The sequence below is a fragment of the Gekko japonicus genome, unplaced genomic scaffold, assembly GCF_001447785.1.
Source record: "Gekko japonicus isolate JY-2015 unplaced genomic scaffold, Gekko_japonicus_V1.1 scaffold433, whole genome shotgun sequence".
In the NCBI taxonomy this organism is placed as follows: Eukaryota; Metazoa; Chordata; class Lepidosauria; order Squamata; family Gekkonidae; genus Gekko; species Gekko japonicus.
In genome coordinates, this window is record NW_015160222.1 from 421,931 (window position 1) to 448,373 (window position 26,443).

The 26,443-nt window shown below is 44.7% G+C and overlaps 1 protein-coding gene across 1 annotated transcript in view; it reads right to left on the reverse strand.

Moving 5' to 3' along the window:
* Positions 1-26,443, reverse strand: part of CAB39 (calcium binding protein 39) — an 84,938-nt gene that overhangs the window by 10,471 nt on the left and 48,024 nt on the right. The window contains exons 3-6 of the mRNA XM_015411372.1: positions 15,684-15,848; positions 7,699-7,817; positions 4,599-4,767; positions 1,653-1,712 (exon numbers count right to left, since the gene is read on the reverse strand). Of these exons, the coding sequence (XP_015266858.1) occupies positions 1,653-1,712; positions 4,599-4,767; positions 7,699-7,817; positions 15,684-15,848 (513 nt within the window). The remainder of the gene's footprint in view (positions 1-1,652; positions 1,713-4,598; positions 4,768-7,698; positions 7,818-15,683; positions 15,849-26,443) is intronic.

Below are 26,443 nucleotides of genomic sequence, written 5' to 3' on the forward strand. Positions count from 1 at the left end.
CCGCATAATCTCTGTTGTCCCCGCATAATCTCGGTTGCCGATATCAACAGATTGACTGTGCAGACATGGAGGGTGACGCTCCGCGTCGCATGAAGCATATCGCTGCCGATGTGGATCGATGTCGGGAGCTTCCAATACTGTTGACGACGGGGAAGGAGACGGAGAAGGCTCTGCATCCATTTGATGACTTAGGAGTAAGGACGCTCCATTTGGTGGACAGGGGAGTCCAAGACATGGATGGTCGGTATCGGTGCAGGGACTTGGGCCTCCGGTATTGATACAGTCGTTGGAACGGGAGGCACTTTAGGGGCATCACCCAGTGCAGCCACCGCTACTTTCCCCTTCTTTGCCGCCTTAAGGGGTTTGGAAGAGCCTTTCTTTGCGGACTTTTGCTCCTTACTTGGCCTGGACTTCTTTTTCACCGGCGTGGAAGCGGAGGATTGCGCCTTCGATGCCGGAGGCTTCGGTGTCGGTTGGCCGATATCAGAGGCAGGCCTCGATGCCGGAGCCGTTGAGGTCGATGGTCTCTCGGCGTCCATCACTGAGGAAGGATGTAGAGCCGATTCTAGCACGGCCACTTTAAGGTGCGCAGCTCGGTTTTTTCGGGTCTGGTTTGAAAAGCGAGCACAGTGGCGACAGGATTCGGGTCGATGAGACTCTCCGAGACAAAGTATGCAAAGGGTATGACGGTCAGGAGGAGCAAGTTTACTACCGCAACCCTTGCACCTATTAAAAAAGCCCCACTTCTTCTCCATAAAAACCAAAATGAAGAAAGAAGGGGTGAGGGGGGGGGGTAGCCCGAAGGCCCAATTGAGGTAAAGCGGCAACCTCCCCCTCAGCAGAAAATATTTTTTTTTGTTTTTTTAAAAACGTTTTTTGAAAGAACGATGAAGAAAAGGAATAAACTGAGGAAAAAATCCAAAGAGCCGTGAGGCAAAAAGCCAAAACACGCGAACCGATCAGACCGACGAAGAAAAAGGTCTTTCCAATGCGGCGGTAAGAAAGGAACTGGCAGGATGTCCACACCCTCCCCTCTGGGCATGTGCGGTGGGGTTCCTGCACATGCCTGAGGTCTGGGCGCGAAAATCCGTTAAAAAAGCTTGCTACAATGCCTATCAATCCAGTGCATGCACACTAGATCCCATGGGTGTGAAGCCCAGAGACCATGTCGAAGATCTTCAAACATTTCTGATGTGTTACGCTCTAAAGTGCTTTAAATAGTCCTGTTTAACATGACTGAAAGAAATGTTCAGGTAATTCTTTATGTAAATAAAGGTCAGCAAGTAAGATTTACATTCTTATCATAAGTGGCCAGTAGATGGAGCATAATTATCACATATGTCCTTATAGGATAAGTCCTAGATGCATCAAGAAGGGTAAAACAACTGAGGAAATGCGCCCTCTAGATGAAAAACTTCTATTGTACAATTAAGAAGCTGCTGTCAAACACCAAAAACAACGTAAGGTCAACCTAGAATAGTAACATAATAATTTTAAAAATTTTACAGTAATAAAAATAAATTACACACACACACGTATTTATTTGAGAAACAAGCAACTGGAGAAGAAAATGTTTTCATTAGCCTTCTCACTAGAAAAGCAAGTCCTAGTAAATATCAGAGCAGTCATCATGAGGAACTGAAACTACATACCCTATCATAATGCTGTTCCAAGAACTCTGCGCTCAGCAACTTGTGCCTTGTAAGCAAATCCTGAAAAGAGATACATTTGATAAATTGAGAGGTATTTCCCTTCTGAGCCCCTAATTTAAGACACAATGGTTTCTTTTCCCTTGCTTGCCACAGCTAGCCCCTTTACCAGAAAGACAGTGTTGGGTTAGCTGGCTGCCGCCAAGCAACACAATCTTGTGTCATTGTGGCATAAGCATTCAGAAGCTTATGCTGCTGAGCACTGCGGTAATCCCTTTTACTGATTTCTTCCATTCTCCTAACCCAGTGATGGCGAACCTTTTAGAGACCAAGTGCCCAAACTGTGACCCAAAACCCACTGATTTATCGCAAAGTGCCAACACGGCAATTTAACCTGAGTACTGAGGTTTTACTTTAGAAACTTTATTTCTACATTAACTTAAGATGATCCAAACAAAGTAAGGAAAGCAATCCCAAATGCTTTCATTTACTTAAAATTATTTGGCAGAGAATTCAACACTTTATGATGGTCTGGGCCTGGCTGGGGCGATGGCACGCGTGCCCACAGAGAGGGGCTCTGAGTGCCACCTCTGGCACCCGTGCCATAGGTTCGCCACCACTGTCCTATACCTTTAACTCATGACATTCCAAAGTTAACCCATTCTTGTCCTCTAGCCCAAAGCACCAACCCTTTTCTCATGGTTGTGTACTTGATGGTCAAATAGTATTGATTTTTAAAATCAGCATTCATTCTGGAAGTGTTTTGGATAACTTTGTTTTTAACAATTCAATGTTTATGAAAATTATGCATCTTATAATGCTGTTATAACCTCACAAAATAAATCAAGGTAAGGCTAACAAGTCTTTCCAAATGGAGGGAGGGAGGGACAGAGAGAGACTATTTTTCTTTTCCAAATATCTCCAAGTAAATGGAGGGTTACAGGGGGGTACAGATATACTCTGTGACATTTTATCAGCTCCAGCTGTTCCTTGAAAAGCATGATCCCGCCATGGTGATCCAAGCTCTGATCACATGTAGGCTAGATTATTGTAAAGTGCTCTATGTAAGGATGGTCTTTGAAAACTGTCCAGAAATGTCATCTGGTCCAAAATGCAGCAGCCAGGCTGTTGTTGGGGGCAGGGGTACATGGATCATATTGCCGCTGTGCTGAAATTTCTGCTCTAGCTGCCTATCTGTTTCTAGGAACAATTCCAAGTGCTGGTTCTTACCTTTAAGGCCCTAAACATCTTGGGGCCGGGGTAAGACTGCTTCCTCTCTAGTATTGTCCAGCCTGTCAGTTAAGTTCTGCCTCTCAAGCCCTGCTCTCTGTGCTCCCACCTGCAGAGATGAGGTGGATGGCAAGGAGAGAAAGGCTATTTTCTGGCACCTCACTTTTGTAATGGGAAACCACCCCCTCTCCCCAGCTTGCCTGCTGCTTGTCATCTTGTCTTTTAGGCACCAGACCAAATCACTTCTTTCAACCCAGGCTTCTAAGGATGGGTTTTTGTCTTTTTAGCTGTTTGGTGGCCTGTGCTCTGTTTTATGGATTTTTTCTGCTGCTCAACATTTATTTTATACTCATAGCATATTAGGCTTGCCAAGTCCCCCCGGGGGGCGGGGAAATCCCTGCCCCAGAGGTCCATTCCCTGCCACCAGTGGATCGGGCCCCGGGGGGAACTCCCTCCCGATGTGCACGTTGCCCGGAAGTGACGCGGGCATGCCAGGCACGCTGGGGGCGGGGCCACGGTCATCAAAGGGAAAACGTTATGGTTTTCCCTCGGATGGTCGTGGCCCCGCCCCCAGTGTGCCCACGTCACTCCCGGGCGACGTGGATGCAGCTCACACTTGGCAACCCTATGGCATATTTTAATGGTGATATATTTACACTGTTTCTGGGTGTTTATATATTGTTTTTAACCTTAAGTCATCTCTAGCAGGTCTCTAGAGAGGTAGATCAACAAAAGCAATGCACAGTATTTAATAATAACAAATATTAGTCACCATCCCAGTTATGCTATGACACAGCTCAGGCTGATTTCAAGGCTACTGAACCTGGCCCTTCTACTTTCAAACCAGGGCTGTCAAATGAGGGGAGTACTATTAACAAATATTATTGGCAGCAATGAAAAGTGTGCCCTTTGGGAGATTTTTGGGAGTACTCCATCTTTCTCTGTTTTATACCTCTGAGGCAAAATGTCAGGTACTACAATGCCAAGACCATGGCCATACAGCCCGGAGAATCTACAACAACTAACTTTTGGGTAATTGTTTCAAAAGGCATTGAAACTGTTTGCCAAATGGCCTCATTTTCTGTTAAGTGATATAAAGCCAAACCTGATTGACTCTGAGGGGTTACCATATTTATTTCACAATGCCAAACTGGCTAGAATTGCCTATAAGAAAAATATGGGGCAGTTGTAAGGGGGGGGGGGGAGATGCTGACAAGGTAAATAAATACAGAAAATAGTTACAGGAAATGGGTTTTTAAGAACACTGTTACAATTTAGTGTGTTTTGGGAGTGAAACATTTCCACCCAGACTTGAAAGTCATATTTTTAACATGAAAATTAAAATGAGACATTAGGTGCAACCATAAATCAAACCAGACACTTTAAATTACACCTTACTGAACCAAGTAGTTTGAAACTCCAGTCAGTGAAAATCTAAACACTTTTCTGTGGGAGACAGAGGCTTCTCAACAGATATTCCTGAAGCCAACTGAAATTTATGTTTATTTGCCTTCAGGAAAATTGAAGTTATGCAAGGCTCACCTGCTTGCTTCAGCATGCTTTTTATGGGCTTAAAAATACTGGTATTTTTGCTGCTCATGTTACTGTAATGCTGCCGATTTGCTAATACTAGGCTATTTGTACAGGTTTTTCAATAATTTTAAGTTTCCTAAACCTGATGGTTTTTTTAACATAGTTATGAAATTCAGAAAATGTTACCTTAAAAGTGGCAAATGCATCTGAAGCTATATCAAATGTTGACATTTCCACATATCTGAAAAAGTCATAAAACTGCTCTGACCACAATATTATTTTTGCCAGTGGTTCGTGTCTGATGCACTCTCTTAACATAATTCCACAATTCAGAGCGATTTCTGGAGATTCATACCTGCAGAGTGAGAAATCAACACCTCAGATGCAGAAACACAGTTATTGCACGCTGTTATACATACATTGGTAAATAATCTCCTAAAAATGGTCTCGGCAATTAAGCAGTACATTAGTACAATGAACTCTACAATGTCAGTGACACTGCTTATATGGGAAGACTATTAATTATTAAATCCTCAATCCATATATATTTACTGAGTCCTGTTCAGTAAGTCTAAATTCTTGTGCTACACAGAAAATGACAGAATAAATGGTTTCCAGTCTGAAAAAGTGACGTAGGAACAAGTATGCTTTGAAAGCACAGTTACAGTTTTTGTATCTGCAACTCCAACTTGCAACCAGCTGTGCAGTAGTATGTCTTCCAGCCACTGCTTCCTCTGCAACACCCAAAAGGCTGCTCCTGAAGATTGAAGGACTCTTTGGAGCATCCCCATTCCAGGTGTGCATGGAAGTAGATTTTGCTTGCACATGGAAGGGGAAAAGGGGAGTGGATCATGTCCTAGGAAACTGTGTGCAAATTCCAATTCCACAGAGTAACAATCTGCTCTCACCAATGATTTACAGATTCATTTTGATGCCTTTGGAGTGGTTGACCTTGCAAACTCAAGGCCAATTTATTTTGATTATTTTTCAGATTTAATTTGTGTGCCTGAGCATCAATATGTAAACTGAAAAAGTCTTTATCTCCTCTGTATTCAGTTATAGATGACAATGATGAACATTTTTAAGATACTATGCTGTGGCAGCAGTGACATTTTTCTTCCCTGTTTTCACTGCATCTGCAAAGTGTCACTGGCAAGCCTATCTGGGATGGCAAATAGCCTGGAGAATCTAGAATCTCTCCACCCAAAACTCCAACTGAACTTTAATAAAATAAAAAATGTTCTTACTAGGATGTAATACTAGATACTTTTACATTATTAATCCAGCATCCATAAAGGCTTCCTACCATCTTGGAAGCACAGTACACAGTGCCAGTTTTGACTGATGCTTTAAATAACTTGATCTCAAACTTTAAATAACTTGATCTTCATAGATCAGGCAATCCTAGCATATTAAGAGCCTACTACATAGTTAGTGGGGGATCAGACAATAAGTTTGAATAAACAAGTATAATTGCTGGAGTTCAGTATGTATTGCCCACATTGCACTCATTACCAAATTCTAGCATATAAAGACTAGACTGTTTAAGAAATGAGGCATCAACTATGTCCCGCCTATTAATATGTCAGTCTTTCTTTCACTTTAAGAACCACTGACATTCTCAGTCATGAGATGCAATGTAGATAAAGAAGAAAGAAGAGAAGTACTTTTCACTACTTTTCTTGAGAACAAGGGGAAGAAAGTGCTTCTACTTTCCAAGATTCTGTTACACAGGCGGTAAAAAAAACAATGTTGTCAAATCCAACTAGAATTATACTACAAAACAGCTAAGGAGAATAACCTTTTTATTATACAAAAAGCTCTCAAAAGCGTTACTAGGATGGTCCCAGCTCTTAATTGTGCAACTTTTCATGACATTTAAGTGCTTTTGCAGAATTTTTTAAAAAGTAAAATGAAGGGGATCTCATTTCCTGTCAACTATTGAGCAAAACAGCCTCAAATATCCTTTTGTTCCAAACAGCAGCAACACAACACTACTTGTTAATCTGATGTAAGGCTTCACATTTGTTTCACAGGAACTGGGTGTCGAAAAAATTTGAGCATGGTGTCTGATGTAACAATGCGGACAATGTAAGGAGAGGAAGCAGCAATCTGGCAGGGAGTGCACCCAATGAATTAATTCTTTGTTTCAGCAAGCCTCAGCCAATGGTGTACCACAGCTACAAGGATCACATATCAAAAGCCAGCAAATCAGGGAGCAGGACTTCAGTATGACCCAGCAGGCTTCTGGAACAAACAGCAACTGGACTAATACTTGGTATTATAAAAGGACCAGTTCACACCAGTTCACCCCCAATATGCAAGACAACACCACACCATGATTCTGTCGGCAAACTGGATATATAGCCCCAATCACACCACAGCCAGCTACCAATCATTTCCACAACTATGGCTGAATGTTTTCAGGTTGACACAAACATTTCCACTTAAAGGCAACACGTAGGGACTGAAGAAGGGCCATAGCTGTTATCAAATGAAACAGTGAGCAACCAAAAAAGAAGGGGAGCCAGTGTACAAGGATAGGAACAAAGCACAAAAACCACTGACTAGAGATAACCAATAGATGAAATGTGTAATAATAATTCAATAATGCCAAAATATAATTATATAACAATATTGGCCAAGGTGTAACCAAGATACAGAAGGAAGAAGAATAATGGAAAGAAGAATAAAGTCCCAAGTATTTTACTGTGTCTCCCTCCAGTAGCGTAATATCAAAATTCAATTTGACGTGCAATTCATCATGGAGTGGACATTTCAGAAGTTCCATAAGCCATAAAAAGCCATGACGCGTAGTCCGGATGCTGGCTGCCACGTTTCGAGTTGTTCTTATTCAAAAGCAATAAGCTATAAAGGGACCCAATCTCAGTAGAAGGCACATACAAAGCCAGTATAATCAGTCAAGAAGGATTATGGGTCCCATAAGAACAACTCGAAACGCGGCAACCAGCATCCGGACTACGCGTCATGGCTTTTTATGGCTTATGGAACTTCTGAAATGTCCATTCCATGATGAACTGCACGTCAAATTGGACTTGGATATTTCAACGCTACTGGAGTGAGATACAGTAAAATACTTGGGACTTTATTCTTCTTTCCATTATTATTCTTCCTTCTGTATCTTAGTTACACCTTGGCCAATATTGTTATATAATTATATTTTTGCATTATTGAATTATTATTACTAAATGAAACAGGCCTAAAACGTGTGTGTGTGTGTGTGTGTGGCAGTTTTAAGTTTACTTATCCAACATATTAAACATACCCTTTTAGCAGCATAAATAGTATATTTTGCTGAGTGCAGATATATTCAACTGTGGGAGTTCTTGTACCAATCTGTCTTCTCAGAATGTTGTTGAATATCTGAGCCACATCCTTTTTACCCTGCCCAAAAAGGTAAGCCATAAAACATGTTAGCAGTATAAATGACAAGGCACAACATTAGAGCAGTAAACTGAGCTAGCTAATTTAGAGTTACCTGGACTTTACTATTATTCAAGAACTCCTCAGGTATTTGTAACCTTGATTCACATTTCAACATAACAATACACCAAGGATAAATTTAAAAATACATAAATTAGCCCTTGCTCATCCTCCCATCAACTCTTGAGGTGCCACCCCCAGGAGATGTGATCCTCCTTGGCCCAGACTCTCTTGATTACAGCTCCAAATATATGGAATAGCCTGTTCAATGAGGTCCAGAGAGTGCCGTCTCCATCAGTCTTATAAAGCAGCTCTGTTTCTGGAACATATTTCACTGTTTCGTGGCATGTGCCCTGGGTAGTACTTGGATGGGAGACCACCAAGGGAGTCCAGGGTCATTATGCAGAGGCAGGCAATGGCAAACCACCTCTGAATGTCTCTTGCTTTGAACACCCTATGGGATCACCATAAGTCAGCTGTGACCAAGAAGGCACTGTCTTAATACAGACATCAATTTCATGTATAAAGCTGAACTGGTTTTCACTTTATTTTCCAGTAAAAATTTTCCTCACATGCATAGAAACACACCACTCTGCATCCACAGAAAACAGCAGCCAATGGAAGTTTTCACATGAGTGCTGTAAGTTCTGTTTTTACAAGACATTTGTCCTTTTCTATTTCTCCAAGCAACACTGAAAGTCTTACAAGGCCTCTGCTCATGTCTGACTGTAAGTTAATGAATAAGGAAGTTTCTTTGCTGCCTCCAATGCAATGTTCCTTTCTATCAAAAGGCAAGATTGCTAGGATTTGGGTCAGAGCCTTTTCTGATCCTACAGAATCAGTATCCTCTGAGAGCTGACCTTGCAGGCCTATCAACTGTCTCGCCAGCAATGAACTCCACTAGATTTTCTCATAGCTCTTTATTGAACCAATTGAAGGAATTCTTTCAATAAAGATTCTGATATTCAGGGATTGGAAAACTTTTGAGCAAGAAGACAGCCTTCTTTATCTCACACAAACAGCTGTAAGACCTCTTTGATACTCCCTAGGCCCTTTAAACTTGACCAAATAGGTTCCATTTTTCTGTTAGTGGCCCCTGTGTGGCTTTGATCACATCCTAGTGACCCAGCCACATAAGAAAGGATTAATTACATGTACTCCAACTACAAGGTCAGCACCCATCCAGAACAGTGTTTGGGAGTGTGTGTAAAGAGCCATCAAGCCACAGCTAGCTTACGTGACCCCCATAAGGTTTTTCAAGGCAAGAAACGTTCAGAGGTGGTTTGCCATTGCCTGCCTCTGCATAGAGTAATTCCTTGGTGGTCCCCCAACACTGCTCAGCTTCTGAGTTCTGATGAGATCAGGCTAGCCTGGGCTATCCAAGTCAGGCTACCCAGGAAAGGGGGTGTCAATTCTGTGACCAATACCACCAGTCTCTACGACCACACATAGGTTGTATTGTTTAAATTTTATTGCAGCTTCATGTGAACCAGTCACAGAAAACTGGGCCTTCTGGCCTGTACAACTGATGTTGAGCTATGGTCAGAACATAAAATCTAAAAAAGCCCCAGCATTTACAAGATGTTTAACTATTGTAAACTAGCCTAAAGTAGCGCCAGAGCTCTTTGTTCTGGCAATGAGTAGTGCAGTATTTTGGTAAACTGCCTCACCCAAGCCCCTCGTGGCACAACAGTCAAGTGTCATTCACCAGCTCAGCCAGCTTTGCCTAGGGTCCCATTATTCTCTCTGTATTTGCTGTTAGTAACAGCATTTCCTTGTTAGTTGCATAATGAACTTGGTAATGGTACGCAGCAATATGCAATTAAGTTATTGTTTGAAGCATTTACTACTTCCAAGTAATGCAACTTTGTCATTGACACACAATACCTTGGCAGGAGTAGGGAACAAAATCTACAAGCCTGACCTATGCAGAAGATACTGTTGGGGGGGGGGGGGAAGAGCACTTTTTAAGCAGGAAAACCTAAACCATCACTCTAGGAATTGAAGTACTGCCTGCTTATGGCAGAAATAAAGACATTCTGTGTTCCATGTACTACATCTCAAAGCAACAGTGTCAATGTATTAATGAGATAGGTGATTGGGTGAATCTTTGTGTATATACCAGTAGACATTCCTTGTCTGGAGACCCTAGCAAGGTAACTCAGCTATTGTATACCCTTGACCAAAGAAAGGTACACTCCTTGTATCTGAATGGTCCTCCTCTTCTACCGAGCACACAGCTTCAGGAGGGATGCAAATGGAGCAGTAAGGGGGGGTAGGGGACTCCTGCCTAGCCAGACTGGGTGACAGATGTCGCAGCCAGATTGCCCTCACATGTCCATACCAGTAGACATTCCTTGAAGAATGGATCTACCTCTCAAGAATAAAGCAGCCCACAGGTATACACAATGAGAAATTTGGGATATAAAATCTATCACTTTTTTTTTTTTGGGGGGGGGGATCAAATCTAACTTTAAACATCAGTTAATTTTTTTCCCAAAAGATTATGAACCAATGTCAACTTTAGAGCACAGGCACTCTCCTCATGGTCACACAGGGAACAAACACTCTACTTTCTTTGTAAACTGAAACCAAACGCCATCACCAGAGCCAAGCAACACTGCATCTGCTGGGAGTGCCTATTTGGACACAACTCCTTCTGTCATACCAAAACACTTGGCTTGGAACCTACTAGGGGTGCTGTCATGATCTGGGCTGTGCCACCAGAGGCCTACTAGGCCCAGGGAGCCTGGCTAGCAGTAAGGGAGGCTGGGCCTACAAACCCTAGAAGGCCTTGGGAAGTTTTGGCGCCGATTTTGACCAATAGGGAAGAAGAGGGCTGGGGAATATAGGAACTGGTACAAGAGAGGAAGCTGTTATTCTTCCCAGGGAACAGAGCCAGAAGGGACTGAGGCTGCTGTGGGGAAGAAACCCTCATCCTGAGGGAAGGGTGAGTAGTCTAAGGCCACTTGATAGTGAGCTAGGGACAGTATATATTTAGACGTGTTAGGGCATCTGATTTCTTTTCTTTTCACCCACTTACTGTTATTATTCTGCACCTTGTTTGTTTGACCTCCTATAAAATAAACTATTCTCCTTGTTCACTCTGCCTGGTCCTCATGCCTATTATTCAGCCAAAAGGGAGGTCTAAAGGCCTGGGAGGGTGCTCTGGGCCTTCTCAGAGGACCCTGGAACCAGAGTGGTGGCAGCATCAGGTGACACCCCACCTGAGCTGTGACAGGGGTGCAAAAAAAAGGGGTGGGGTTCCCGATTCGGGTCCATTGGACCCCCAAAATATCGGTATTTCCAAATACTAATGTCAGTTTTGTATCGGAATTCAGGTAAATATTCAGGGAACCCAAATTCATTCAGCTCCATTATACCCTATGGGAACTATCCCCATCTATATATCTAATAGCGAAGTTGCCCCCGGAGTGCGGATCGCTAAATCAGCGCTCCGGGGGCAGCTGGGGGGGCGGGGGAGGTTTGTGCACACGTGGGCCAGTCCCCACGTGTGCACAAAAATCGAAAAAGCCCCCCAAAATATCAGGGGGATATTTAAATGCGCAGGAAACGCTCTGCCGCCAGCCTTGCCGCCGCCGCCGCCACGAAGTCGGCCGGGCCGAGGGAGGGAGCGAGGGCGGGGGGAACAGCCGGCCTCGCTGCCGCCGCCGCCGCCACGAAGTTGGCCGGGCCGAGGGCGGACGAGGGAGGGGGGAACAGCCGGCCTCGCCGCTGCCGCCACAGCCATGAAGTTGGCCGGGCCAAGGACGGACGAGGGCGGGCGGACGAGTGAGGGGGGAACAGCCGGCCTTGCCGCCGCAGCCACAAAGTCGCCCGGGCCGAGGGCGGATGAGGGCGGCCGGGCGAGGGATGGGGGAGCAGCCGGCCTCACCGGCGTCACCGCCGCCTCGGAGCCAGCCAGCCAGCTGTCCGGGGCGACTGCGGGCGGCCGCGAGCCCCAGGTGGCAGCAAAACGCTGGCCCTCGCTGGGGGGGGGAAGGAGCAGGGGGGTGGTGGAGGATGCTGAGTTGATTCACTGAGTTTTGCCCATGGGAAATGGACAAGCACCAAGTGCATCTCACAGAGCAGACTGAGGATCAGTAGGAAATTTGACAGAGGTTGCAGGGGTCATGCCAGTGGGTCAACTCTTGGCAGGGGTAGAGGAAGGCCAAAATGTGCGAGCAGTGAAAGAACAGGGTCTTCACCACTCCAAGATGGTGCTTTCACGGGGGGGGGGGGAGAAGGTGAAAGGGGGGGGCTTGCTCACAGTGGCAACGAAGGGGGGTCGGGAAGCGGACCCCTGGATGTTAGAGAGGGTGCAAAGAGGCACTTTTTCGATACTCATTTGGGACTGCAGCACCCTGGGAAGGCAGGGTTTGACTAGGGGAAGTGACCCACAAGGAAAAAGGGGTGCAGGTGATTTGATGGAAGTTGCGGGGGGTTGTCCAGCTGGCCGACCCTTGGTGGTGGTAGAGGAAGGACAGGAGGTGAGAGCAGTAAAATAATGGGGTCTCCAGCACCCCAGGAAGGTGCTTTTTCAGGGGGGAGAAGGCAAGGGGGGGGCTTGCTCACAACAGCAGCGAAGGGGTGTGTGTCAGGAAGTGGCCTCCTGGATGCCCAGGGGCACCTTCTGGATACTCAGTTGGGAGTGCAGTACCCCAGGAAGGCTGGATTTGACCCAGCGAAGGAAGTGATCCACATGGAGTAAGGGATACAGGGGACTTGATGGTGGTTGCAGGGGTTGTGCTGGAGTCAACTCAGCAGGGATTTAAAGTTTAAATGCTTGCTGACTTGACTCCACAGAGTCGTGCCACCTCTGTGATTCAACTCAGCAAGCATTTAAACTTTAAATCTGACTCATCGAGTCAATTCAGCCTTCTAGCCGCGCCCAAATAAAAGCCAAATAATATCTGCTTTTATTTTGGTGCAGTTGTTTCAGTAGCTGATAAGGTATTTTTCAGGTATTTATTTGGCTTGGTATACACTGAGCTTCACACCCCTAGAACCCACAGCATTTTATGATTGCCCCAGTCCATCGTATCCATTTTGTGCCCTGTGAAAGCCCACTAACTAACTTTTGTGTGGGTGGGTGGTTCTATTATATACGGATATGGAAAAGTGCACAGTGATAGAGAAGCCATGAGCATGTGCTGTAAAGTGAGTTAATGTTTTTAGAAGGTTATAGGTTCAAGTAGGAGGGAAAAGAAGAAGCGGGATGGTTTAGTTTGAAACTATGCCAGACTTCATTTAGCTGGGAACCTATTTGTACATTTATGTTTTGCTATCACTTATGTGTTTAGAAAATTTATATTCTGCTTGTCAAAGCGAACAACCATCTCAGGGCGATTAACAAACCACTGAAACATTACAGTAAAATACTAAATTGTACTTTAAACAGTGTGAGGTCTCACAGCTGGCTGGCTATTTTTTGGTTTGACAGGGTGACACATTGAAAAGTTATGTGGCTGGTGGGAGGGTAGAGTAGAGGGGATATAGTTTCAGTACCCCACAAGCAAAGAAAGCAGCCATAGCTATCATTATTCCTGCAAGCAAAACAATGACACTTCTGAATTTTAGACACTGTCCCCTCAGCAACTTGTTCAGGAAAATCCAATCAAACAGCCATCTCCCATGCACAGGAAATTGCTTTTGAAATGCAGGAGTGTTTAAAAACATTTTTGCAATAATTGGCAGGGTTGGCAGGGATGGTCTTCAGCTGAAAAAAAAACTGTATAGGCACCTCCAAGCTCTTTGCATTCTGGCTTAAATTCAATGTCTATCATTCGATTAAAAAGAAAATTGTATACCAGTGTGGACACAAACTTTCACAACTGCTAGAAATACTTTACAGCTTTAGCTTACACCAATGTTTTTCAAAGAAGTTCCTCAATGACAAGATCACTACGAGAGAGAACAAAATTCCCTTCAGGGAGGACTGGCGGTGATCACAGCCAGCTTTGGCTTTCCAATGCCACCAATCTTCCGGGGAAAGCCAAAAGCAGGAACCCTTCCCACTGGGAAACTGGCCCAGCTCTCCTGGAGCCACTGCAAGGACAACCTTCCATTCTTGATAGACACCATATCTAAGGCTCTAGAGGTAGAAGCAGGAGACTTAGATTAATCATCCCCCATCCCCCCACTTCAGTTATGTACCTACTGTTGATCTGAGGACCCTGGCAATTGCCCAGCCACGCAGACCACTGTTGTCAGCTCAGAATGTATTCTAGGGTATACCATCAGTTTGTGTAAGGTAACAATAAAGCCTAGTATGCCTGGCCAGTGTACCATGTTAAGTTGTGTGTAGACACAGAGGTTTTCTTTACAGACTGTCATGCAAAAGGAGCCCTCAGAAAATGAGCTTTCTGAATGTATGTGCTGGAGAGAACAAAATATGCACACAGAGAAAGCACAGAGAAAGGTTATGTTTTCTAAAACTTTATATAATAAAGTTTAGTGTATCTCCCAATACATAACATGAAACCAGCTTTATAAGGACACTGTACTGCTAATCACAGCTACAGTTTTGTTGGCTTCCTGATTAATCTATTCTGGAATGCACCTGCAAGGGAAATACATGTTTCATAGCAATCAATTTCAAAAATGAATCCAAGAGAGATTTGACATTCCAAGTGAACCCACCATACCAAGATATATTTGAAGGACAAACTGCCCTCTGGTTCAGATTTTAAGATAAAAGGGAGAGATGTGACTTCTTGGAATTTCAAAGCAAATAAGTTACAATGAATCAAAACCACAGCAGCGTTGCTAGCTAATCACAGTAATCTCCCAGTCAACACAGTTAAAACAGCTAGTTTGTCAATTCAGCAATACCGCAAAAGTGACAATGCACATGTGAAACTGCTCCACCTGCAAAGAGTTCCATACGCCTTTCAGCAGAAGGAACTAGAAATGTGCATGCTCATCCTAGCTCTCCTCAAAACCAAGCTTGGACAAACTATTTGCAGCTAAACCTACAAATACTTTTGTAGCTCAGATAACTTGCACACAACACACTTGGAACACAAAATCAGGTGTGCCATGACATTCTAGATCTCCTCCCACACACACGCACTCACACAAATTCCCCATTTCTTCTTTTACTCCAATCTGTCTTTCGCTATGGATGGAGGGAGCAAGTGTAGACAACAGGAAACCGCTAAGGAAACATTCTTGCTGACTTCCTCTCCATTCTTCTTCTGCCTCCTATTCTCTGTCGTTGTCATCCCCCCGGATGGATATTATCCTTAGTGCCTGATACATACTGGGTATGAAATGGGGCTACAGTTTACACAATGTCTTCTCTGTCCATGAGGATCTGCATCGTTGCAGGGAGCTTGTATTCACTCCTGACTACTTCTTTTAGTAGACCTTTTCTTGTCCCTAATTAGGGCAATGGGGACAAATAGCAAGGGTGGAAAAATCCATTAGATCAAAGGGAGGAGTCTTGGGACAAATTGTGGCAAAGGCTTTGGCAGATACAACTCAATATGTGGTTATCTACCCCTGTGTACACTGTTAATATGTTGCTAGATATTGCTTCCTATAAGTCTCCCTGGAACTGTGTGCTTTATTTCTTGTGCACAAGATACAAAACTACAAGGCGATTGTACATTGTAGTATGGTATGCCAATACACAGCACAGGCAGTGCATTAATATATATATATATATATATGTATTATATACATAAAAGATGTCTACATTTTGCTAATACTCTCAAATGTTATACCTCAGCCTACCCACCCACCCCAAAGTTTGAGATGCTAGAGGATATCTCACACACTTAATTTTAATGTAATCTTTTCCATGAGCCATCATATTCTTACCTCAAAGTCAATTAGCTGCAAGTCGGCTACTAGGGTGCTAAGAAGACCACTGTTGTACAGTTCTTGAGCAAGCTGGGCCACAGCTTCTGTCTGGGGTTCCTTTTCATTTGTGCCATATAAGATTTCTTTCATGGCAACTAGATTTTTTGAAACTTCTTCAGTAGCCTGAATGGGGAAAGACAAAGTATCCATAATTATTCCAAAAAAAACTCAAATTGCTGTAATTACCAGCATATACTTTATATTTTATTCCTAACCAAAACATGCCATAGATAAGCAATCTTTGAATTAATGCAATAAAAGGTAACAGCAGGGAGATAAAAATGACAGACCCTACTTCACTGCCTACCTTCAGCTGGGTCAGTGATGTGTTTTGATTGTGCAAGTAGAACATAAATATTTTAAATGCATGCACTGTTTTCAGTGGTATGTCTGAGCCAGTCTTCAGAATTCTGGACAGGATTTCAGACTATATCAAATAGCTTACAAAACAGCCAGTGTCCCTATCTTATAAACGTATGGAAAAACACTGGGTTTAAAAAACTTGAATAGCAGCCTTGGCTAATCATTAGACCAGCAAAGGGAAGAGTAGAACCGGAGCCCCCTGCCTCCCCCAACCTGCCATAATTCAGAGACAGCCTGCCTCACTAGGAAACAGAGCCTTTCCCACTTCAAACCTGTGCAGTGGAGCCCCAACCTGGATTCCAATCTCTGCTCAACCATGAAGCTCACCGGATGACCTTTATCCTAACAATGCTATGTGTGGGGTACAGAATAAGTTTTCTGCTTAACAGAAGGGGAAGTATAATTTCTGCTAATTCCCCCTTCCTTCTGCAGACCATCAGTTTCCCCCTAATACCATTCTTGAGGGTCCCCTGTCCCCAGGAGCAGCATTTGGGGAAGATCTATTGGCTGCTGCAGAAGGGGAGAGACCAGAAAGCTTTGCTATGCTGACAGAAGTGCTTTTGGTTAGTGGAAACCTAATCCTATGAGATACAGTAGGGGAAGACAGTGCAACCAATCAACAAGCTTTATGGATGAAGATGGGCTTGAACGTGGACCTACCTGGTTCAACGTTTTAAACCTGGGGTCCCCACAGTCATTCCTGTGGATGCCATGGTTCCTGCAGACACCTTTCCTGGCACCTCCAAGTATTTTTAGAATGTGGGCAGGGACAGGTTGGGCCTTTTGCCCAGCAAGTCTTCTGATTGGCCTCTGGAAATTTGATGGGCTGTGCAGATTTGTAAAAATGTTGCCTCAGCAGCAGATGCCAGCACAGTACAAGGATCTTCACTGTGTGACTGAAGGTAAACTACAGCAGCCACTGCACAGCTGGCTCTGCCTCCTCTGACAGCCCCCACCATACTGTATCAGAATTCCAAAGGTATCTGCAGGCCCAAAAAAGCTGGGACCCCTGCTCTATTCACTATACAAGTGCAACAGGTGATACAGTTCTGTCCATCCGAAGCAGAGACACCATGGGTGTGTGTGTGTGTGTGAGAGAGAGAGAAGTGCTTACTTCCCCGGAACTGCTACTGATGGCAAGTCAGCCTGAAAGAGCAAATGCATCCCCTTGCAAGGCTGAAGCTGTAGTAGTTCAATAGTGGTACTGTAATGAGGTAGTGGATATTCCTACCTGTTGGGTAGTTCAGATGGAGTGGATTACTTGCTAGGGGACAGTGAATGCACCGGAGAGGCAGAGTGTCAGGTTTGTACATCCAGACGTGTGTGGGATGTACTCAGAGGGGGGCCAGGAGAGTGGTAGGTGCCACCATCAGGGGACTGTGAAGCAAGGAAAAAATGGAGGGGGGGGGGAACCAAGTCAGGTAAGCGGAAGAGAGACTAAACTTTTGCAATCTATTCCCTCTAGTGTCTCTTACAACCAAAAATTTGTTTCTTGTCACATCACTATCCCACCTTGTCTGAAAATTACTGACTAAAACCAGGACAGAAAATGGCAAATCTACCGTAAATTTAGGGGTTGCCCTGGGTAAGAAAGCCAACCTAGTGGCCTGAATGGCCTAGTGCCAACCTAGTGGCCTTTCCTCACATGTTCCCAAGAGAGCACTGCGATCAGGGTTCCAACATCGATTGGCACTCCCCAGACCCAAGGATCCCAGGCTGGCTATAACCAGGGCCAGGGCTTTCTCGGTGGTGGCTCCTCTCTGGTGGAATGAATTCCCAGAAGAGATCAGGGCCCTGCGGGACCTTATGCAGTTCCACAGGGCCTGCAAGATGGAGCTCTTCCACCAGGCCTTCCATTAGGAGCCGCCCTTGATAGAGAACCCTGTTCCCCGAAGCCACCAGAACAGTCTGTGCCGGCTGTACTGAAAGTTGACTGCCATCATTTAATAACCTATTAGTGTTATTAATGTTAGCACTTTTAAAATGTTGGAATGTTTTATATGGTTTTAGGTCTATTTAAATTGTTTATGTTTGTGTTTTATTCTTTTATATAAGCTGCTCTGAGCCGGCCTTGGCTGGGAGGGCAGGGTATAAATCTGAAAATAAATTTAAAAAATTAAAAATTAAATATTACAGAGGTCCATCTGAAGCCAAGACAGCCCAAGCTAGCCTGATCCCGTCAGATCTCAGAAGCTAAGCAGGGTCAGCCTTGGCTAATGTTTGGAAGGGCAACTTCCAAGGAATACCAGGCCTGTGACAAAGAGGCAGGCAATGGTAAAACCACCTCTGAAATGTCTCTTGCCTAAAAACAAGTCTAGCTCACCACCTACTGGTGCATAATGGTAAAAGAGCTAGAACCTCTGGCTGCCAGACTATCTTAGGATCTCCTGGCTATTCTACACACAATGCCATATGATAATTATTAATTACAGAGGTCCAGATGGATGTGGTTAATCTATTCCAGTGCTGTCCACTTAAAATTCCAGTTCAACAGCAGCTAAGGTAAGAGAGGCAAGGAAGCAGAGGTGGACAACAATGGAATGTGTCTGATGCTATTTGTCCCAACACATAAAACAGGATCAAAAACTGGCTAATTCATAGAAAACAGAGAGTGAGTATAAATGGGCAATTTTCGCAGTGGAGGGTGGTAAGCAGTGGGGTACCGCAGGGATCAGTACTTGGTCCACTGCTTTTTAACTTGTTCATTAATGATTTGGAGATGGGAGTAAGCATTGAAGTGGCTAAATTTACGGATGATACAAAGTTGTTCAGGGTGGTGAAAACCAGTGAGGATTGTGAGGCACTCCAAAGGGATCTGTCAAGGATGGGCGAGTGGGCGTCAACATGGCAAATGGGGTTCAATGCGGCCAAGTGCAAGGTGATGCACATTGGAGCCAAAAATCCTAAATATAAATACACATTGATGGGGTCTGAACTGGCAGAGACTGAGCAAGAGAGAGATCTTGAAGTTGTAGTGGATAACTCACTGAAAATGTCGAGACAGTGTGTGACTGCAATAAAGAAGGCCAATGCTATGCTGGGGATTATTAGGAAGGGTATTGAAAACAGATCAGCCAATATAATAATGCCCCTATATAAATCAATGGTGAGACCTCATTTGGAATACTGTGTGCAGTTCTGGGCACCACACCTTAAAAAGGATATTATAGCTTTGGAAAAAGTGCAGAAAAGGGCAACTCGAATGATAAAAGGGTTGAACACTTTCCCTATGAGGAAAGGTTAAAGCGCTTAGGGCTCTTTAGCTTGGAGAAAAGACGACTAAGGGGTGACATGATCGAGGTTTATAAGATTATGCATGGGAAAGAGCAGGTAAAGAAAGAGGTACTTTTCTCCCTTTCTCACAATACAAGAACTCGTGGGCACTCCATGAACTACAGAGCGGTCGGGTTAGAACGGATAAAAGGAAGTACTTCTTCACCCAAAGAGTGATTAACACATGGAATTCACTGCCACAGGAAGTGGTGGCAGCTACAGGCATGGACGGCTTCAAAAGGGAATTAGATAAGCATAAGGAGCAGAGGTCCATCAGTGGCTATTAGCCACACGGTATAGATCGGGTCTCTGGGGCAAGTGATGCTCTATCTTCTTGGTTCTTGGGGGGGGGGTCAACAGTGGGAGGGCTTCTAATGTCCTGGCCCCACTGGTGGACCTCCTGATGGCACTGGTATTTCTGGCCACTGTGTGACACAGAGTGTTGGACTGGATGGGCCTTTGGCCTGATCCAACATTGGCGTCTCTTATGTTCTTATGACACATTAAGTTCATTATCTGGGAGTGGCAGAATTGGCAATAATCCCAATGTCATGGCCAAATCACTACCTGTTTTAGCCAATGATCAGTGAATTTAGGGTTTGCCTTGGGTAAGAGAACCAACCTAGTGACCTGAGGGGCCGCCTTTCCCCACATGTTCCCCAATGATCACACAATTTGTTACACAATATCAGCTTGTTCAACATAATTATATGGTCAAAGGAATCGGAAGATGTGATACCAACAAATAACGGGTCATCTTGGATTATCCTGGTTTGAGAGCAGCTTGGAGGAAAGGGGGAACATGCTGAAGCAGAAAATGACCCATCAAGAGAGGAATCAGTTCTCATGGCACCTAAGGAAACCACAGAGTGATCACTAAGGAAAAATGTCACCTCCATATGTCCCCAATTTAAAACCAATTTAGGTCACTGAGTCTTCAACATACCATTCCAGGGCAGAATGACTAAGCATGTGTTGATATTTAAATTCCAGGTTTCCTTGGATTCAGTGGTTTAACGGGATTCCTTAGTTGATTATCTGTGCCAGGAGATGGACAAGGACAGCATATCCCTGTTAATTCTTCTGGACCACTCAGCAGGTTTCAATACCATGATAACCTGATGGGCTTTTGGTGGGAGCAGGGAATACTGTTTTGTAGTACTTCTTATTTATTTATTTATTTAATTAATTAAAGTTAGATTTAGAAATTGCTCAATCCCTGAGTACTCGGGGCTCTGAGTTACGAACAACAATACATATCGTATCCAAACAATTCGTGATTAAAGCTGATTAAAACAATTCCATATATAAAAACAATTTCATAAGTAACAGTTCATAATTATTCAGATGGCATAGATACATCTAATTATAACTGTGCCCCCACCTCGTGGGGGAGTAAGGTGGGAACGTAGTTAGGGGGGGAGAGAAGGAGAGAGCAAGTGCCAGGCAGGATGGTACCCGTCGCTGTCCTCAACCAAAGGCCTGGTGGAACATCTCTGCCTTTCAAGCCCTGTGGAACTGCATAAGGTTCCGCAGGCCATGGATGTTATTTGGCAGAGAGTTACACCAGGCTGGGGCCAGGACAGAAAAGGCCTTGGCCCTGGTCGAGGACAGCTGAATGTCTTTTGAGCCAGAGATCCCCAGTAAGTTGTTCTCAGTGGAGTGTAACACTCTTTACGGGATGTACCAGAGCAGGCAGTCCCACAGGTACACTGGTCCCAGACGGCTTATGTCAGTACCAAACCCCTGAATTTTAGTACTCCCATGGAAGCCAGTGCAGCTAACACCACACAGGTTGAATCTATGGCACTCCTGGTCAGGACTCGCTCCGCCGTATTCTGGATCTGTTGGAGTTTCTGGATGAGTCTCAAGGGCAGGCCAGCATAAAGCGAGTTCCAGTAATGCAATCTGGAGGTGACTGTTGCATGAATTACTGTGGCTAGATCAGGGTGAGACAGGAAAGGGGCCAGCTGCCATGCTTTACGCAGATGGGAAAACACCACCGTGGCGACATTTGTGATCTGGGCCTCCACAGACCACACCCAGACTCCTGACGGTCTGTGCTGGTGTTAACAGTGGGGCTTCTTGTGTTAATGAATGGCCGCTCACACGCACAGCTTAGAGGGAACACTGCTTCTGAACCTTCTTGTGAGTCATAGTCTAGAATATGGTAGCAGAATATGGCTGTTTTTCTATCTCATCTTTGGCTTATGTTCTATCTGGTCTCTTATGCAATCTAACTTCTACATGAAACTATTGAAATTTAAGATGTAGCATAATCAACACACAGATAACACCCATTTCTACCTTTCAGTTTGCTCAAAGTTTAAGGATGCTGGGGGCCCATTAAACCAATGAATAAGACAGTGGTTGGTTGGATGAGGACAATAAAACTGACAATCCAGACACGGCCTAAATGGTGTAGGATTGGGTTTCCTGAAGACTGACTGCTCCTATATGAGCCTATCTGTATTTAGGTCATTTGAAGAGGCCCGGATCTGTATGTCCTGGCTAGCTGTATGCAACAGGGATTTCTAGAGGGCAGCACTGAGACTACAGAACCCCCTTCTACTACATGAGGTTAACCAGATGCCATGCCATCCATCCTTTAAGAAAGGCTGTTAGTTGGGTAGTTTGGCAATAACAGGCTGGGGGTTGGTTCTAAGTTTTTGGAATTTTTGCCACAGATTTTAGTTTATTTGCAATTCTATTTTGTAAAAGGACGGTAGGTTTTCATGGTATACAGATTTTATACTGAAATGAACAGTGGAATAAATTATGTGTTTTAGGTAAAGGTAAAGGTTCCCTTGCTCGAAAGCCAGTCGAATCCGACTCTAGGGTTTCAAAGCCGAAGAGCCAGTGCTGTCCGAAGACATTTCCGGGGTCTAATGGCCGGCATGACTAAACACCAAGGCGCACAGAACGCTGTTACCTTCCCACTGAAGTGGTACCTATTTATCTACTTGCAATTTCTTGCTTTCGAACTGCTAGGTTGGCAGGAGCTGGAACTAGAGACGGGAGCTCACTCTGTCATGCGGCACACTCGGGTCTCGAACTGCTGAACTACCGACCTTCCACAGCCTGCAGTTCAGCGTCTTAACCACCTGAGCCACCGCAGCTCCCTATGTGTTTTACTGGATACCAAATTAAGCCAGTTGCCATCTAAGCATATTCCAGCAGAAGGACCAGGACCAGCATTCCAGACCTCAGTTGAAATGTCAAAAGGACACTTCACGTTGCTACAAGGTCAGAAGAGGAAGGAATAGAATGTTAGCAAGGTCTGTTCTGTGACTAAGTAAATATTTACAGCACCAAGGGCTATTACATGTGCCACAAACCAAAAACATTGGTTGAATAAAAATAAATGCTGAGGTAAACCAAAAGATGGAAATAGATCAACACAAATGACAATCAAGTCCAGACCTAATCTAACCTTAACATAAACTGCCACATTAAGAAGAAATAAAGTCCATAACTTATACAGCACTTGAAGCACTGCTTTGACTCTACAGGTCACCACACAAAAAGTGGAGTGGACATTTCAAGGGCATGTAGCTGGAACCTAGGAAACTGAAATACTTTTGCCATCCTATGCAGAGGCAACATCTAAACACAGACCACCAACCGAGCATGTGAGTTATTTTCCCAGTAAAGAGTGATTAACTGCTCTCTACACCGCCAGCAAGCTGTCACCTCTACTCTTCCTACATGACCAATTTCAGGCAGACGTACCCTGAACCTTTTCACTGATGGAAGCCTCTTTAACTTGGCATTTAGACCACGACTGTGCTTTTGCAAACATGTTGTTTCCCTGCTCAGAAGCAGCTGACAGAGCCAACAGGAATTCTGTGATCACAGCAGAGGAAAGACTGTAAACAGCTGCCTTTTAGACAGGTTTAGTACTCAATTAATCTAGTTAATGGTGACAGCATATTTAAAAGGATGAAGGATTCATGGCCTGATATTTCCTATTGTTTCAACACATTCTTTGACATAACATGAAGAATTGTTGCATCAGGTTGAACTATGGTTAGTAATAGTTTAAATCAGGAAAAACAGACATGTACACTCAGTAGAAGTTAAAAAATTAGACCATTCTAAGATGGACACACACAAAGTACTGCAATATCAGAACACTCTTACACCAGTCGACTGCTTTTATCTTCTGATGACAATCAGTACTGCAGGCTGCATGTTTCTGCAGCACTCCATGCCTGTGTTCTTAGTGGAGGAGGATGACCACTCCAGATAGGAGCGTACAGTTCTTCAATCAAGAGTATACAATAGCAATACTCCCTCACTAGAACCTATAAACAAGCTTGGCAAATAGGTCACATCAAGCACCTTAGTGACATCTAATAAGATAAACAGAGTGTAGCGATCGATTAGCCAAACGATGTACCCTATCTATTCTGATCTTTCTGCATAATGCTAAGTGTTTTCCGGCAAATGCCACAGATAAGGGGTTAGAATCTACACAATGTGCATGTATAAGAAAGGATGTGTGTCTTTCTCATCCACCCCATTCTCCCAGCAACTCCCTGAAACATCTAAAACATTGTAAAGCTACAACAAGGAGTAAGCACCACACAAACTGCCCTCCCTTGTCTGTTCTGTCAGCAGAAATTCCATAATTGCAGGAGTGGTGCTGCCTGGTTCCTCTTCATCAGGGCAGTCCTGTAGGCCACATGGCATTTTGCCCATATAAGTCCTCAACCACCAACAATGTATTGTATTTATCAATGGGTGAAGGTGGGAGAAGACACGCAACTATGACACATACATCCTTACATGCCATTCTATATCATTCCACCGGTATCTCTGTGCTCACGTTAAACAGGGCTGTAGCCTGCATGGGTCATAAGGCCCTTCCCAATGTTAATACAAATGACTAGCCTGCTACCCGTGCTCCGCTACGGTATTTAATTTCTGTAAATCCAGTTATAATACCAATGATGTGAAATTTGAAATGTGACATTTGTTGTAGGAATTCTAACAGAGAAGACTGTAGTGTAAGAAATGAAGTGAGACATATGTACTTTTTCTCTCTCTACTGAAGGACCTCTCTCTAGACCACATTGCTGGTTCTGCCCTCAGGTGCTAGGATCACCAGGCTGCTCGGTAAGCTCACTTTGGAGCAGGCCACATAGAACTGTCCATTTAAGAAGCAGTTGTCTGTTAAGTCAACTCCTGCTACCTTCCACGAAAGTGATGGCCTCTCCACTTGTGTTCCTGGATTGTTTTGCTCATATGGAGACTGTGTTGTTCTGAGCACCTCAGGATGATCTTGCTGGTACTTGGCCTGTACAGCTCAGTGCACCGCAGGAGTAATATGTGCAAATTGTCTTTGTCGCATTCCTAAGTTGCCTTCTCCTTGTGGCATTGGTGTATCTGGCTCAACGTTTGCCAGGAGCTTTCTTGGGGGCAGTAGAGAGGTGTGAGGGGGTGTGAGGGAGTGGTGATGTGGTGGACAATTCTTCAGGTTCATGAGGGAGGGACGCATTGAAATGGATCCTAGAAATGTCCTTTACTATCTCCCCATAAACATTCATACCCTGGCCCTGCTCCTACACCTGACAGACACCAGCCTGTCTGGTGTTGGGGGGGGGGAATTGTATTTAAAGGCATCGGGGAGTCCGGACCAGCAGCAGTGCTAAAGCAATCCTGCTGAGCAAACCTCCCTGGCGGCTGTAAGCATCCCACCTCCTCTCCTACACCTGACAGGCAGCTGCCTGTCCAATACAGGACAGGGAGGGAGGAGGAGTATTAGAAGCCACTGTGGAGGCAGGGCTGGCAGAATCACTAAGGCGTTACTACTGGGGCAGGCTCCCTCGTGGCTTTAAGCACCCTGCAACCGCTGCTGCACCTGACAGACAACTGCCTGTTAGGTGTAGGAGGTGGGGGGAGTGTGTTGGAAGCTGCCTGTCCAGTGCAGGAGGGGGGATGAGTATTAGAAGCCACTGTGGAGGTGGGGCTGCACCTGACAGACAATCGCCTGTTAGGTGTAGGAGGTGGGGGGAGTGTTGGAAGCCATTCCACCTCCTCTCCTACACCTGACAGGCAATTGCCTGACCAGTGTAAGAGGGGGAAGGAGTATTAGAAGCCACTGTGGAGGTGGGGCTGCACCTGACAGACAACCATCTGTTAGGTGTAGGAGGTGGGGGGAGAGTGTTGGAAGCCATCCCACCTCCTGTCCTACACCTGACAGGCAGCTGCCTGTCCAGTGCAGGAGGGGGAGGGGGAAGAGTATTAGAAGCCACTGTGGAGGTGGGGCTGCACTTGACAGACAACCGCCTGTTAGGTGTAGGAGGTGGGGGAAGTGTGTTGGAAGCCATCAGAGAGGCTGGGCCAGCAGCTTTGTTTCAGCTCACAGGTGGTTCTTGGCCACTCCTGATTTCCTCAACTGTCATTAGCTCTCTGCAGTCCCCTGTAACTGTTGGGGTTTTTTTACCTCAGAACACTGAGCTCTGCAGCTGACCAATCGGAGAGTGGGGGGTGCAGTGATGCAGCTGTCTGGCAGCTGCATAGGAATCAATAGGGGGAGCACATTTTCCCCCTTTTTGACCCACTTAGGGGTCGAATTTCTAAAAATCCTTACTGAGCACCTATGCCACGGTAGGAGCGCTCTCTCCAAATTTGGTGTCTCTAGGTCCAGCAATTTGGCCTGGGCGTTGATCTTACGGTCAGGGAACTTTCTTTTATATATATAGATGTACTATATGTGAGAGAGACATGTGCTGATCAAGCAAAGAATACGCTGGACCTTTTTTGAATCACAAGGATCTAATGGGATTACAATATGTTCAAAAATTCTACATGCACACTCTTTTAAAAATCTGCACTCTTCCTCTGATAGAGAATGCTTGCTCAGTTCACAGAAGAGTCAAATGGCCTTCAATTATATGCTGCCTTCCCTTTCCTAGGCCCAAGGCTGAGGAGTGCAGCAGCTTGTAGGTTTCAAGACAGTTCTTCTCTCACACAAATTTTCTTTAGGAATATATTCCCGGACAGCCTCCAAACCTCAGGAGTAGACTGGGGGAAATGGAGGGGGGGGGGCGGAGGGGAAAAAAGCCAATCACTGT